This window comes from Globicephala melas, chromosome 20 (genome assembly GCF_963455315.2).
Source record: "Globicephala melas chromosome 20, mGloMel1.2, whole genome shotgun sequence".
Taxonomy (NCBI): Eukaryota; Metazoa; Chordata; class Mammalia; order Artiodactyla; family Delphinidae; genus Globicephala; species Globicephala melas.
The window spans coordinates 5,690,506-5,707,625 of record NC_083333.1 but is presented as its reverse complement, the minus strand read 5'-3'; the positions used below and the strand labels follow the sequence as shown (position 1 = coordinate 5,707,625).

The 17,120-nt window shown below is 40.2% G+C and overlaps 1 protein-coding gene across 3 annotated transcripts in view; it reads left to right on the top strand.

Moving 5' to 3' along the window:
• Positions 1-17,120, top strand: part of SSH2 (slingshot protein phosphatase 2) — a 245,419-nt gene that overhangs the window by 164,274 nt on the left and 64,025 nt on the right. For all 3 annotated transcript variants that reach the window (XM_030861928.2, XM_030861926.2, XM_030861927.2), the window contains one exon: positions 14,603-14,706. In XM_030861928.2, the coding sequence (XP_030717788.2) occupies positions 14,603-14,706 (104 nt within the window). The remainder of the gene's footprint in view (positions 1-14,602; positions 14,707-17,120) is intronic.

Genomic DNA, 17,120 nt, shown 5'->3' with positions numbered 1-17,120 from the left:
GAGTTACTGAAAGGGCATTGCAGCTTATCAGCATTTTGTCAGTGAGTCCTCTTTCTCTTATTTTCCTTTCCTAGATCCAAGTATTCTAGTGTTTAGAGTATGGCTGAGATCCAACCTTTATTCTTAAAAGTAAGACACATATATGTGCAGGATTTTTAATTTTAACGTTTAAAAACTGGTGTTTTAAATTATATTGACTTTCAAGGCACATTGCTGTGCCCACCCCAGGGAAGCCTCATTTAGGAAGAAACATATCTACAAACTAGAAATATTGATTTGCTGCATTAAATATATTTATTAAAATGTTGATAAGCATGTAAAAATAGAAATATATATTCTTTACCCTGATAGATGAAATATACAAGAAAAGTAAAAGCTAAGTAAAGAGAAGAAACAGATTAGTCCATATATCAGTATTTATCATAAATATAAATAAACATTTCAATTCATACAGCCCTCCAAAAAGAAAAAAAATATGCACTTTTAAGAATACCTTCAGCCACCTTCCTTTTAGACTTCCTGTGGTCCCCTGTGCTTAGGTATTTAAAGGGTAGACCTCTGTGGTGTGTAGGGTCCCCTGATGACTAAGGAAGTCTGCAACACTTACATACACCCTTGCTATCTGTCTATGGCCATGTGAGAAGGTTAAAAGATCCTCCTCAGGGTTGCAACTTTCCTTCCAATTATTGTGCAAAAAATCTGCCTTTGGCAGTTAAAAATAATTTCCTTTTGTTCCTTATGTTTTCCTTTGTCCTGAGTTGCCACTTGGAGTAGTTTTAGGACCTAGCTCAGCCAGTACCTAAAAACATTTAGGTGATTGTTCCTACACTGGAGCAAATATGTGATGATTTACCATTTTTCCCTCCACCACATTTAAACACACAGGAAAATTTTAATTTACTCTTGAATCATTTTGATTTTAATATTTTCCTGTTTTTCCAAATCCTAACTAAAATGTTTGGAATTCTCATTGCTTCATATTGCACACTAGAGTATTGCAAAATACTACTGTGTGATCTCTTTGTCCCTAGCCCTCTAATTTCTTATGAATACTATCTGGAAAATAGGGAAGAAAGTGCTGTGGGTCATTGCTTCTGCATGAGTTTATCTAAAAATGTGCATTTAGTGAATTTGAAAAATTAACTATTAAACATTAAATCAGGCATCAGGAAAGCTCAATAAATTAAATTTGCAAGGAAAAGTGGAGTAACTTTTTCACCTGTATTGGTGGTACAATTCTGTGATGATTCTGTAAGACAGGAAACAAGAAACATCAGGTCGATTAAAAAATGTGAGCTGGTTAAGGCCAGAGACTGCCTGCCATTTGCTTCTCTCTTTTCCCTTTTCTCTGACAGCTCCTTAAATTGTCCTTTGAACTTTGCCTTTTGCTGTTTGTTTTTTTCTCTTCCCTCTCATCCTCTTCCTCCTCCTGCTCCTTAGTCATCATCATCATCATCACTAGTATTACTATTTTACAAAAGTTAACTGTTTTTTTACGTGTCAGAACCTAAGCACTGGCAACAGTGTTCTTCCTAGATTTCACTGCATCAGTATGGGGCTGAAAGGATCTGTGGTGTGCATTAAGACAGTTACAAATACAAGGATTTTGCCCAAGGACTTTTAAAAAGTCAGACAGTGCAGTGGATAGTAAAGAAAACCAGCGAGTAGATTTCAAAAAGAGTCAACATACTTTGCCATGCCTTTCTCTCTTCCCCTTGGTTTGATAGTTTGAGAATTAGTATCTTTGAGAGACTTTTAAGAGTGCCTGTTGGCAAATTATTTCATTTTCTTAGCCTAGTAAGGTAGAGAACAGCTATAGAAGAACTGGTTAGGCAAGGAAAAATGATAGACTGACGTTCTACAGACTGGGTTAAATTTTTGTGGCCAGTGAATTTTGAGAATTACTTGTAAGGCTGCGGTAAAGTAGTACTGAACTAACTCAATTTAAAACCAAAACCAAAACATAAAACCTTGGTTTTCTGATAATCTGAGAATTCTTTCTTAGAACCCTCTCGGTACCCTACTAGGTGGGCTACAGTGAGACTGCATTGTACAAAACAGGCAAAGAACTCAAGACTACTAAAGCCATGGAGTGGAGTTTCAAAGTACAAAACAAAACAGCATAACTTGGAAATAGGCCAAAATTTGATCCCTGCTTTGTCATGCTGATTGTGTAATTGGTAAGCTTAGGGAAGTTACCCTCAAAACCTTTGTTTCTTCATCTGTGAAATGGGAAGAATAACTTCTGTTCATGGAGTTGTTGCGAGAGGGTGATTGTAAAGCACCAGGCACCGTGCCTGACACAGGGCGGGTACTCAGTAAATGATAGTTACAGCATCTTTAAGTTTACTTCATAGTGCTCAGAGCCAGCACCTAACCACTTCCACCACCGTCACACAACTCCCGGAGAGAACGTTTTGATGGACATGCCATTGTACCCAATTCCAGGTTTTCACAAAAAAAGTTTGTGAAGTTAATGGCAGAGTTGTTGCCATTATCATCAACAAACAATAGCTATTCAGTAGACAGCTTACTGTACAGGTCTGGGGCTTTGGTGATAAATCTGAGCTAGAGAACCAATTTGGGAGGCGAAACAGTCAGGCCTCAGTGATCGTTCGCAATGATTCTTGCCTCCCACTATTTACATCCCTGTGTAGTTCCCTCCTGCATTAGAGCTGACCTATGTAACTAATAGGATATTGCAGAAATTATGGTGTGTCACTTCCAAGGTTAAGACATGAAATACCGCACTTCTGCCTTGTTCCTCCTGGGATCACTTACTCAGGGGAAAGACAGCTGCCATGTCATAAGGTTAGTCAAGCAGACCATTGCATGGCAGAGAGCTGAGGCCTCCTATCAATAGCCATGTAAGGGAGCAATCTTGGAAGCGAAGCAGATCTTCCCAGCCCCGGTCTAGGCTTTAGATTACTTCATTCTCATAAGAGACCCTGAGCCAGAACCACCAGCTGGCCTGCTCCTGGACTCTTAACCCACAGAAACTGTGTGAGATAATACATGATTTTGTTGCTTTAGGCTTCCAAGTTTTAGGGTAATTTGTTATCTATCAGTAGCTAACTAGTCAGGAGTCGTCCTTTATCCTTTATAGGACAGGGTGGCCATGAAAGTGGATGAGGGCATCCAAAAGAGTATATATAGAGCAAGAAGAGGAATGACAAGGAAATGATAGAAGACAACATATTTAAGAGGTTGGCAAAAGAATAGGAGCCCACAAATGAAAATGTGAAGGAATAGAAGCATAGGAGGAATACAAAGAAAGAATATTACAAGGTCATCAACGATATCAAATGGTCAAGAAAGATTAGGACTGAAAAATGCCCATTGGATTTGACTAACTAAAGAAAATCTCAACTACAGTGCCTTGGAAGCCAAATTACAAATGAAGTGGAGACACTGAGACCTGTGCCACTTGCCCTTCCCTATCTCTTTGATTTCATCTTCTACCACACGTCTTTGGCTCACTACACTTCAGTGCTGTTGACCTCCTTGCTATTTCCCAAACCAGCCAAGTACACTTCAGAGCCTTTGCATTTGCTGCTCCCTCTACTTTTAATGTTGTTTCCCCAAACAGCCACACAGCCACCTCCCTTACTTCCTACACATCTCTGCTCAAACGTCATCAGAGAGACTTTCCCTGGGCATACCTTATAACACAAATACATACAGCAGCGCTCACTGTTACTCTGCTGCTTTTCTCTGTAGCACTTACCATCATGTGATATCTAAAGGGGCAGCCACTGTGCAGCTCTGGCCAGTTTTTGCTAGGCATGAAGGTGGACATACGTGTTCAGATATTCTCATCTTTCAAGAGAAGCTGGAAATTCTGATTTTTAAGTACAATTAGTTGTAAATGAGTTTCAGAGCACTGTGAAGGTCAGACAATCTGTCTGGTGTAAGAGCAGTGAGCAGGGTAGGGTAGGGTATCTGGCAGAGGATCTCGAGCTGGGATGCTTAGAGAAGTACCAAGTTGGTTCAGTGTCTTGGACACTAAGAGGAGAGAGTCTCAAAAAGGAGAAAGGGATTTGCTAGTGCCCATCAAGGCTCCAGGTGCTAAATGAAAAACAAATTGGTGTCAAGCTAAGACAAGGATCTTTGTCCTTCGGATCTATCACTTGGGAAATCACTGGCAGACTTAGGATGGGGAGGAGTTTCAGAGGTGGGACAGAAGCAAGATGGCAGCAGAAAAGAAACGACTGACAAGGGAAGAAAATGGAGACAGCAAGTATAGACTTGCTGTAATAAAGAAGAGAACTTAGAAGGGGACACAAGATCAAGTCAGGGTTTTGTTTTAAGGATGTGAAAGAACAGAGTTGAGCATGTTTCTGGGCTGAGGAGAAGCGGTCACTAGAGAGAGGGGTGACTAATTGGTAAAACTAGGATACAAGGGAATGGGGTCAAGGACACAGGTGAGAGGGTTGACTTTTGACAGCTGGATGCATCATTCTCTCAGATTGGAGAAAGGCGGTAAGTCCGCAGGTGAGGGAAAGTATCAATAATTGGGAGAAATCACACCAGCTAGCCTCCATTTCTTGATGGTGTAGAAGACCAGGTTAAGTGGAGAGTTGAAGGAAACAGGAGTTGTGATGGGACTTGAGAGTGAGGAGGGTTTGGAGCAGGTAGGGATGGAAATGGGGGGGGGGCTGTGTCTGGAGGGATTAACTGCCCAGCTGAGTCAACTCAGCGTTGTTGCTGTCATCTCTGACATCTCTGTCACTGAGACCATGGATGTGCGCCGGCATCCAGAGGCATGGTTTCATAATCTCCTTAAACGTTGGGCTGCCTTTCATTTATTCAATATATATTTATTGCACGTGCACTTAGTGTCAGGTACTATGCTAGACGTTAGAGAGAGAACATTAAACAAGGCAGTTGTTCCCGCTCAAGGAGCTTGCTGCTCATACAGAAAATTATAAATAAGTCATCAAAAAATACTATAATTTTAAGCTGTAGTTAGTATTATGAAGGGAATTCAGAAACAAAGAGAACAGATTGCAGGGAAACCAGTTAGGAAATAGGACATGGGACTAGGTTGGTTAGGGAAGGAAGAAAAGCCAAAAAGAGGTAGATGGCTTGGGAAAAAACTGAGAAATCAAGGGGCCGGAGTCTCAACCAGGTTGAAGAGAGAGTGAACACATGAAGGTCACAAGAGAGGGAGTTGTAGTCAGAAAGTGGGAGTTTGGCTTCTGAAATCAAGTCCATCAAACTCTGATGCCTTCGAAAGGGACTCTGGGAATTAGAAGTCTAAATGGAGTCCAGGTGAAGGTGTTTGAAGATCAAGGGGACAAGAAATTTGGGGACAAGCTGTTGGATGTTCATCTCTATGAACAATGGAATCTGTTAAGATTGTAGTAGGAATCAGGGTTAAAAGAGAGAAGATTGAGCAAAATAAGGAGTAAATTAAAGCTAGTGACAAGGATGTCAGAAGGTGACAGCAACAAAGACTAGAAGTTGCCCTGAGCCTCACAAGAGGCTTTGCGTAAAGGTGAAAGAGAAATGGTCTGAAAGCAGAGGTTGATGTTTTGGCCAAGTGCTTAAAAGCCCAACTTACATTCCTTCTGCAGGTGTGTTTAAAATACCTGGAAAGGCATTTGTTGAATCATGCAAATGAAATAACATTTCAAATGCTGAACAGTTTTTCTTAGTTAATCTTCTTTTGTTTTTTGTTTAATCCCACCAACTATTTAAAATTTGGTGCTAAGTAATGTTGGTCATGTCTCTTGGTGATCCGTGTACATCCAGCATTTTAAATACTGAGAAAGAACTGTTTAGGTCATTTAGTCTTTGGTTCAGACAGCTTTTAGGCTTTACCTTTTTGAAAGAAAAGTATTTAGGTCTAGAGTTTTGGGCCACAGGACTGAGAAGCTTTATTAATTCAGCCTGTAAAGGAAATGGGCTCCTTTGAGCTGAGGTGGTTTCTCCACTCCTTGGAGGAGGACCTTCTTGAAAACAAAACTCCCCAGCACTGTCAGTCATCAGGCGGACTAGGGTCCGTTGTGTCAGGAAGTGCCTGAAACCAACTCCTTTCATAGGCACCTGCGGTTTTCGTTTTTGTTTTTTTTTTGGTGGTGGTGGGAGAGGGGGGGGTATTTGTTTTTATTTCTCTGAGGAGGGGTAGGTGGAATATTGGCAGGTGGCTGTTGGAGATGAGGCTGAGACTTGGTAGAGTGGCTGCAAAGGGACAGAGATTAGAAGGTGGCAGTAGTGCCACGAGAAGTTCTGGTCTCTGAATCTTAGCTCAAACTCAGAAGTGTTTGGGGGCCAGACTTCTCAGTGTAATTCCAGGGGTGGTGGCTGCCTGGAGGAGCTGGAGAGAGTGGCTGCTCTTCTCAAAGGTATTCAGAAATTAAAATGATTTTACATCTGTGCTGGTCTCACAAAATGTGCTGAATTAGGCCCACCTACTACCAGTTGGAGCCATGACCTAGACCCTCTCTGAGGGCCCTCCAGCTCTGACCTTTCATTATTTGGTAGTACTTCAAAACTCCAAACCAAAATCTAAACACTTTTAATCCCTGACAGGAGGTCGGGTGTGTATATGACCAGACAACATCTAGAAAGAAGCACCTTTGGTCTGAGAGAAGACTGCAGAGGAACCAAGGGCTGGTCAGGCATCCACTTCTTTTCCCATGTAGGCTTTCTTGCCCTCCTGCCTAGGCCTCATGGTCTTTCTTACTTCTTGTTTTTGGCATCTAGTTTTTGATATTTTTTTAAAGCAATGTTTAATATCCAACAAACATACTAAAGGAAAAAGAAAAAAGAAGCAACTTTAAGAAACAGCATGAAAGTACTTGCCTCATGGGAGTATGTCTAAATATTTCCCTATCCAGACCTGAACTTTGTTTTCAGGATACCATGAAAAGTAGAACAAATATCACACCAGGCTTTGCCATGAAATCCTGCCTTTGTTCTCTTTAGATGAACTGACCAGATGTGTTTTTAACTTCTGGTTGCTTCAGATTATTAAGTCAGCAAATATGTCCTGTTATGGTAACCGCTAACTTAAGATAAAGGGTTAAAGTGCCGCCCTGGGTTTCAGATGACATGGGCCTTAGTCTATGCTCCACTGCTATCTAGCTGTGTGACTTGGGGCAAGTCATTCACATATCTGAACTTCAGTTGATGTACCAGATTCTTTGTTGCAAGCTCAGAAATGAATTTTAACTATCTTTTTTTTTTTTTTTTTGCGGTACGCGGGCCTCTCACTGTTGTGGCCTCTCCCGTTGCGGAGCAACAGGCTCCGGACGCGCAGGCTCAGCGGCCATGGCTCACGGGCTCAGCCGCTCCGCGGCATGTGGGATCCTCCCAGACCGGGGCACGAACCCGTGTCCCCTGCATCGGCAGGCGGACTCTCAACCACTGCGCCACCAGGGAAGCCCTGAATTTTAACTATCTTAAGCAAAATATTTCTTAGAAGGATGTCAGAGCTTACCTAATGGATGGGAGACTAGAAGACCAAACTTAGAGAACAGGCAGGAGCAAAGGGCATTCAAGGAACGCCCAGGAGCAGGAGTCGACTGTGCTGTACCTTGCTACTCTCCCCACTATGAATGTGACCATCCCCCATTCTCCCTACTCACTTGGGTCACTTGCCTGAGATTCAGGAGAGAGTTTCCAACTGGCCAAGCTTAAACCACATGCCAGCTTCCTGCAAGGCCCCTTGCAGTTCCAGAGTTGGAGGGTCACCATGACCAGGCACATTCCCAAAAGGAGACTAGGGTGAAATTAGAAAGGAGAGCTCTATTGCTGGACAGCCAGAAACCACAAATGTCAACTCAGATGTGCCGCCATCTGTAGTAATTGGAAGGTTGAATTGTACGGCCAGTGATAAAATTATTGATCCTAGATTGTGTTTCTATCTGGACATTTCTAAGATGTACATGTTTGAGGCAAAAATGGGATGGTTACAAGATCTTATCAGTAAATGAACATTCAAAAAGGAATATTCTGGGGTTTTTCCCCCTCCAGTTTATCGTCTGTAGGGAAAGGACCGGGAAGATTAGTCCTGATGACATTTGTCCCTCAGCCTTGAACAGACAGACCTTTTTTTTTTTCCTCTTAGATTGTAGAAAAGTAGGAAAGGGGGGAAAATAGCTGCATCTGAAGGTAGTTGTGCTGGGCATTGTGCAACAGAGTTTAAGAGGAAGATTAGCTGGAACTAAAATGGTCTGGTGGTTGTAGTTAATGAATAAGAACTGCCTTTAGCTCTTATCCACTTTGCCAATAACCAGTTTACTAATGTACACCAGCCTCTGCTTGTCTGCTGATAGAGAAAAAATCCTGCTGCCTGCATTCATAGGCATGTATCTGGGAGTTTATGTCCGGGGTGCAGAGAGGGTCCCAGGTATCCATTGCCATTCCAACACTGTCACTTGAACGTATGGCCTGTATGTTGGAGATGGGGTTGGGGATTGTTTAATTACAGAGAATAGTGCATACAGTATTTGGGTTTGGATTTTCTCCCGTTGTAATCTAAATTTCTTTAGGATTACAGAATCAAACTTTTCTCACTACCTGAAGTGTGCTTTTGACTTTTGTAGCCATGTTTCATCCATCAAGGCACAGTGATTTTGTCCTTCCTGTTTTTTGGATTTAGCCAGACTTTTTCAGTAGGCACTAGTATTGATAGCTCTGTAGTCCTTTGGCCTCTGGTCTGATATTTGAAACTTTTTATTATGAACTTACCTTTCTGTGGGATGTGGTCACACTGAGTGGGGACATGAATTCCTTTCCACCTAATGGGATTGACAGAGCTGCCCTAGTACCTTGAATCTGAAATTAAGCAACTAAATTAGCAGAGAAAGCTTATCAGGAAAGGGAGAGTGTTGTTAGGAGAGTGGAATGTATTTGCAAGTTTCCCATAAGTGAATATTCTTCAAGATAAAAATATAACAGTTCAGATTATGTGTATTCGAATTTTACATAAATGCTAATAACTAGCTTACCTTGTGCAATAACATTTTGTGCCATCAGTATTACACAATAATTTACCTATGAATTTTGGCTTCAGGCAGAAATGCCAAACAAACTCAAGAGTTTGGCATTAGAAACATTATAAACATGAAAATCTACTTTCTTCATTTTAATGTTAAAGTAAAAGCATTACACCCACTTTATGAAACTTGATTTCCCATAGTGAATGATTCATTTCATCTCGTGTGTTACATGTAAAACAGAAGACTGTCTGTCAAACTAACATGTAGCAGTTTGGCCAGGTGTGTCATTGCTTTGTTTTGCTTCCTTGGCCTTCCTGCTGGTCATGGATGACCACCCTGGCCACATTCCTCAAAGGTTATTCTAACCTGAGAACAGTTAAGTATTTTCTTCACTTAGTTGACCTTTTCCTCTACACTTTGCCTGAGAAGAAACTGCCAGTAAACGAGTTTCATGCTTTGCAAAGTGCTTTTGATTGGGAGGGATTGGCACAGAGTGCTTTCCCAAATTATTTAAAACAGAGTGCTCCTTCCTCTGTTTTTGAGACTAAAACGCTACTGTCTTCCCAGTTCTTTTCTCTGCTGTCCAGCCCATCTGGATTCATCTCTCAGCCAGATGTTCTTCATTCCCCTCAGTAAAGTCTTTCTGTTCATGGCCTTGATAGGGGGAACAAAAAAGGAATAAGAGTTGAGATCTGAATGGATTTCAGTCCTTTTCTTTCACTTCTGTCTCTACTTTTCAATTCTGTGCTGTTGAAAAGTTCTGTAGGGAAGGCATTGTGTTTCATCTTCCATAAACTATATCATAAAACTAGAACAACATAATAGAGAGTGAGTGATTCAGAGCATGAGCTTTCAAGTCAGAACTTGGTTTGAATCTTTACTCAGAGGATTGCTAGCTAGCTGTATGATCTTGGGCAGATAATTTACCACCTCTGAGCCCCTCAGTCTCTTATGTGTAAACTGGGGGTAAAAAATAGTACCTACTTCATAGGATTGTTGTGAAGGTTAAATGAAATAATGTAAAGTGCTTAGCTCAGTGCCTGGCATACAGTTGGCATCTACTCAAGTTAGCTGTTATTAGCTCAGTTCATGTATCAAACTAGGGATGACTTTCCATTTGTTGAGCAAGTGATCTTATGGCAAGGGAAGGGTAGATGTTCTTCAGACGTATTCTAATAAAAACTGGAGAATGTCACTGTCACTGTGTTAGAAAGATGATCCTTGTCATTTTCTCATCAAGCAGCTAATGACTCTCCAACTTTAGATTTGGAGAATGTTCTTTATCTTGTGTTTTCCTTAATATGGGGGTTCTTAAGTCCTTTGAGGTTTGTGTTTAACTTGGACATCTGTAATCACATACAGATGGCTCCATAGAATTTACTGGAGCATTCCTCTTCCTGGGCCAGGCTCTAGATAACTGGTCAGTTCAGAAAACATGTAAAAGTTTTCACCTGCCTTTCTAGATTTTAAATTAGAGACCAACTCTGTGTTGATTGAATCTTTAGCCAGATGCTTCAGAAAGACAAATATTTACTTAAATGTCTCTCACTATTCTAGCAAGATATACTAAGCCTTTACCTTACACTGAAGTACATGTGATTAAATATACATATTATTTTCTTCATATGCAAATAAAGCATATAATTTTCAAGTTGAAATTGATCCTGCTAAACTCTGGTGATTTCGAATTTTATTTTTTCACTTCCATGCCACCATGTTGCCATCCCATCTTTGATAGCGTTTATAGAACTTTGACTTTTTTTCAGTGATGAAAAGGGTTTTTTGTAATTAGCTACACTTTCATTCCTGGTCCCCTTGTGATCAACAGTTTATGCCACTTTTGTGATAACTGGGGAGTCATAATCTGGGGCCACAGAATAAAGAGGATTGATCGTACCATCCAGAGTGTATCTGCCATGACTCTCTGGGGGCCTAGATCGCACCTACTAGGGCAGTCTCCTGGCCCAGCTGGACCTGCTGTGCATTTTGTTGTATCAGAAAAGTTTATTGAGATTTGTATAAATGACTCAAATAGAACGGCATCTTTTCCCTTATACCAATTGTGACTTTGACTCCTGGTTTTTCTTTTATAATCAGAAATTTTCCAGGTAGCTTTGAGTTAACCAAGGGCCCTTGTCCTCCACCCCAATCCTCCCCTTGTGAAAGCACTACATACATTTTATTTTATTTTATTTATTTATTTATTTTTTTGCTGTACACGGGCCTGTCACTGCTGTGGCCTCTCCTGTTGCGGAGCACAGGCTCCGGACGCGCAGGCCCAGCGGCCATGGCCCACGGGCCCAGCCGCTCCGCGGCATGTGGGATCCTCCCGGACCGGGGCACGAACCCGCGTCCCCTATATCTGCAGGCGGACTCTCAACCACTGTGCCACCAGGGAAGCCCTACATACATTTTAAAGAAGACACTTAAGAAATATGCTTTAAAGCATAAGCCACAAATGTATCTAAGAATAATATTCCAGAAGTCTAAAAACCAGGAAGTTGGTGTGTTTGTCAAAGAGAAACTACTTTTGTCTTACAAAAAGAATGACTGAAATAAGCTCTCAACAAATATACTTCTTTAGTAGATGTAGAGACCCCTTTGTGTACTGGAAACTAAAGTGCCCATAGCTGTAACTTGCCTGCTGATAGGTAGACTATTTAGCCTTTATTTTTAAAATATTTTCGTTTAGTAAAACAGACAGTTGCTGTGTTGGCAGCAGTGTGAATGTCATTTCCTGTCTGTGGTGTACCCCACTCATCCTGTCGCTCAGACATTTTGTTTTAGGTTGTTCCTGTAATGTGAGTGAAACAGAGTGACCCACAGCAGGGTGACATGTGCATACCACAAATGTAACAAGAGACAAGACTTGTGCAACAGACCACAAGAGTGCAATGCTTTATTTAAAGATGAAAACAAAACAAAACAAAGGCAGCCAGCACGCACAATTGTAAAGTGGCCGCTGTGGAGTCTTGTGTTTGTTTTTAGAAGACATATTCCAGTCTATTTGGCAAGTTACCTTAAAGGTATATCAGCTTCATGCCACATGATTAAACGATAAAATTGAATCAAGGACTGACAACTGTTATAGAGATGATTTAATTTCATTTAATCGATTAATTTATCATCACACATTTGTATTTTACAGCCCAGTAATCTGCCACATATATTGAATTCTGTAATCATTACTTTTTACCTGTGAGATTACAGAATTTCTATTTTCTTGTCCTAAATTACAATTCCTGTTTCAGGGATGGGTCAGATAAAAGAGTATGGGGGGAAAAAACCCCTGGAATGAATTCATTTACCCATCAAATATCTGTCAAGCACTTAATATGTGCTTGGCACTATTTCCAGTGTTGAAGATACGACAGTGCTGAGCAAAATAAAGTCTTATTCTTCATGGAGCTTATATTCTATCATAGGGAGATGACCACAATCAAGTACACAAGTGAATAAATATAATTTTAGCTTATGATAAATATCCTGAAGGAAACAAAACAGGACAACAGGATAGAGTATGATTGGGATGGGGCGAGAGGTGATGATATTGGAGCTGTGACTTAAATAGTGACAGGCCAGGAGAAAAGTGTCCCAAGTAGAAAACAAAGAGCACAAAGGCCCTCAGAAGGGGCCTGAAATATAGAAGAAACAGAAAGAAGGCTAGTGCAACCAGGTCATAGTGAACAAAAGGGGAGATGGTATAAGACCAGAGAAATAACTTCTTATCAGCTGTTAACAGGGCCCTGAGGTCCCAGCTAAGGACTTCAGGTTTAATTTATACATAAAAAGGGAAGCTGTTGGTGGGTTTTAAGCAGGAAAGTGACATTATATGATATTTATCTGTATATTTTAAAGCACTCTGGTTGCTGTTTGGTAAGTGGATAGTAGTGATACAGAAATAGTTGCAGACAGACCAGTTTAGAGGATTTTTGCTGATATAATGTCTGGGGTTAGTTTCACTTCAGGGATAGGGCGAAAGGGGTAAAGATATAGAAAAAGCAGAATTGCCCATGAATTGAAGCTGAAATGTATGAGAATGTGGGGGGCTCATGTATTATTACCTCTACTTTGTATATGTCTGAAATTTTCTGTAATAAAAGAAAACGTTTTAACGGTAGTCTAAGTGAAAAACAGTGGTACCCTGGACCATTGTCAGAGTAGTAATGGAGCTACATGGGCAGATTCAAGATGTATTTGAAAGTAAATCTCATAGGTCTTGTTGATGGATTAGATATATATTATTGGAAATAGAGAAACCAAGGACGACTGTTATATGTTTGTACCAAACAACTTGGGTGGATGAAGCTAGGGATCAGGTTTGCAGGGGACTCAAGAGAATAGTTTTGGCAGTGTAAATTTGAAATGCCAATTAGTTTTCCAAGTGGAAATGTTGAGTAGGGAGCACAGTGTAATTTACAATACATTAGCTAACACTGAATGGTGTACTCGCAAGCAATCTTGGAATCCTTCATTATGTGTTTCTAAACTTTGCCATTAATGACTTAGAAGTTCTATCCTTTTCAGATTCTGTAGATAACATTGAAAGGCTAAGTCTGTCGATATGAAATAATTTAGATAAAATTTCTGTTTTCTGTGGATATCCACTAGTAATTGTATTTTGAATAGCCTCTCTGCTGAGCAGTAGTTCCCCACCTCTGTTGAGCTATCATTCACATAAAGGATGTTAACATGGAGGGCAAACTCCATGGGTTGACCAGACTTCCTGTGCACTACTCCTTTTCAATCATATGGAAATGCAAGTTTGTGAAAGTAAAATTTTGAGTAACACTTTAGTGTGATGTGTGTATATTTTAAATATAAGTCTTTTATGCAAACTTTGGATCTATTATTAGTAGCTAAGCATTGTATCGTATTTCACGTCTGATTAGAATGCTGTTGAAACACCATTATTGACAACCATAGATCTATTAGTTATTGATAACCATAAATCTGTTAGCTCTGTTACTTGTTAAAGTAATATTTATTAAGGGCACCACTCTAAGAAGCTTCTTATTCTTATTGATTCCTCACAACAACCTCAATTTATTTATTAATCCCTGTTTTATAGGTAAAGAAACTTAGGCCCCCTAAAATTCACTCAAGTAGGAAGTAGTAGAGCTAGGATTCAAACCCAGGCAGTCTGGTTCCAGAGCCTTTACCCTATATTTCCAAAGCCTTCACTCTTAACTGCTACCATGTAATGTATATAGAATATTGTAAGTTTTGTTTCAGAAAAATTATAGTAGACAAGACTGTGTGAGTAACCAGAGTCTCTCTTTTTTTTTTAATTTAAGTATAGTCGATTTACAATGTTGTGTTAGTTTCTGTTGTACAGGAAAGTGATTCAGTTATACATGTGTGTGTGTGTGTGTGTGTGTGTGTATACACACACACATACGTATTCATTTTCATATTATTTTCCATCATGCTTTATTACAGGATATTGAATATAGTTCCCTGTGCTATACAGTAGGAAGGACCTTGTTGTTTATCAGAGGCTCTTTTGATTTTATTTTTACTTCATCCCATGAGGTTGGAACTTTAGAAAAGGGAAGAGAAAACAATCCCAAAGTCGGTCTTCATCTTACTGTTTGATTTTCTTCCTTAAATTACTTGTTTATTTATTTATTTTTACTTTTTCCTTATAGCATCAGCGAGAGCTTTCTAACGGTCAAAGGTGCTGCCCTTTTTCTGCCACGGGGAAATGGCTCATCCACACCAAGAATCAGCCACAGACGCAATAAGCATGCAGGTAAAGCTCCACATATGCCACTCCTTTTCTTGGTTTCTTTACCTTTTGTTCTAAAAGACTGAGTACCTCATCGCCATTTCTTCAACAGTTCTGTAATGGTGAAAGAAAGCATTGTACTATGCTGTAATCACTTTTCTTTCGCTCTCATGGACCATATTTCTGGCACTTAGCAGAATACCTTATACACGAAGTAGATGTTCAACAATAAATTTTTGTTGGAAAAATAATCAGGCACAAAAATACACTAATGAAGTCTTATGTGACATCTCAATTAAGGTTTTGGTAATCAGCTAAAAGATGTTCAGATGTTTCTTCAGACTCTATGCAAAATCGATTAACCAAAGATGACTTTTTTTTTCTGTCTGCTCTCTAGTGATGTTATGAGGAGACTAATATGGCATGTTACTAATATAAATAAATTCAGTAGCACTATTGTGTTAACAAGAGTTACGATATCACATATTAAAATACCAGTTCTTAAATACCAGAGTCTACTTCTTGATTGTGTTCACGCTAAAAAGACTGGAAATTTAATTCAGAGGACTTTTATAGAAATAAGGAATCATCAAATAAATGTTCACTTAGGGATAAGTGTAATACTCTGATTTTGAAATAACCCACTAATATTCTGCACCCAGTACCAATATGAGGCTTGTTTCCCCACACATCCAAGCAATTCTCAGACACCAGCTGGGTGTCCTGCAATTCACCTCAATTCTGACACTATCTACCTGGAGATAGTGTCAGATTCCACAGGTTAAGGGCTCAGTTGTATAAGGCTGCCCCCCTTACCCCCAACTTCAGGTGCCAGTCACAAGTCCGGGTTGTCTGTAGATTGGAAGTTCCAATGACCCCCTCCTTGGGTTTGTTTAATTTGCTAGAGCAGCTCACAGAACTCAGAGAAACATTTTACTTATTGGATTACTGGCTTATTATAAAAGGATATAACTCAGGATCAGCCAGATGGAAGAGATGCGTAGGGCAAGGTATGTGGGAAGGGGCACGGAGCTTCTGTGCCCTCTCTGAGTGTATGCCCTCCCCAAATCTCCATGTGTTCACCAATCTGGAAGCACTCTGAACCCTGCCCTTTTGGGTTTTTGTGGAGGGTTCATTACACTGGTATGATTAATTCAATTGTTGGCTATTGGTGATCCGTTGAACTTCCAGCCTCTCTCCCCTGCCCAGATAAGGAAGTTCCAACCCTCTAATCACACGGTTGGTTCCCCTGGCAACAGCCCCCATCCCTAGGTGCTTTCATAGAGTCAAGTCATTAATAGAACAAAAGACACCTTCTTTGCTCCACATCACTTAAGAAATTCCAATGACCACTGAAAAGCAATTATACTCCAATAAAGATGTTAAAAAAAAAAAAAAGAAATTCCAATGATGTTAACAGCTCTGTGCCAGGAACTGGACAAAGACCAAATATATATATATTTTATTATAAATCACTGTATCACACCCACTAACAGTAGTGTACGCATTTAATATTTCCATATGTTAGACTTCTCTAAAGTCAGGTGCATTGTGGTGATGAGGTTAAGAAAGAATTGAAGAAAGTTGGTCTAGAGAAAGAGGTCTCCAGGTATAGGATATCCACAGTTTAAAGGAAGATAATCAGCCTTATGCCTCTCTTCTAACAGCAAGCCTAACTTGTGTCATTTTGGGGGGAAAAAAAAAGTCAGTTGTCCTGAGGACACCAATTAGAGAAATCCCAATCAGTGCTATACAAAGAGTGTTTGCTTATTGTCCAAAATTTGCCATTTTGATGACGTGTGATGTCCAGGAGTGGAAGCAATTGGAATTACTAAGGAGAGAAGAAAGAAGACTGTAAACCTTGAGTGTGTAGGTCAGAGGTGAAAGCCAGAAGTACTGTGTCCCGTGGAGCCAGTAGTGAGTTTAACTCCAGTGCAGGTAATCTTAGCTATTTTAGTGGCTGCCCTACTTCTTGTTTGGACCTTCATCTAGTTCCAAATGTAGCAGCTCAGAATTATAATCCATCTCATTGGACAGTATTATCCTCCTACCAAAACTCTGCAGCCGTGGAAAAATTTTAAAAGGGGCAGGTGAAAAAACTCTTTGGAAAATTAGCTTTGTACTACATTTTCTAAAAACCTTCCTCTTCAACGCCAACCACCAGAATCAAGGGGGGAACTCCTCCCCAACGCCACAAAAACTTGAATGCACAGAGGAAGTAGACCCAGCTGAGCTTTGGGTTTCTGTTTGGTGTGGGTATTTATCACAGTAAAAAGAAGACAAAATATTGGTTTAAATCCAGTGTGTCTGACTAAGATGTTAGGCAAATTGCTCTGTGGCATGTAATAGTAAGTGGGGTCAGTGGCTTTTCAGCTGCCACCCAGGTTTCTACTTGACCTTGTTCACTTAGCTTTCTCCATACCAAAAAGAAAAGCAGA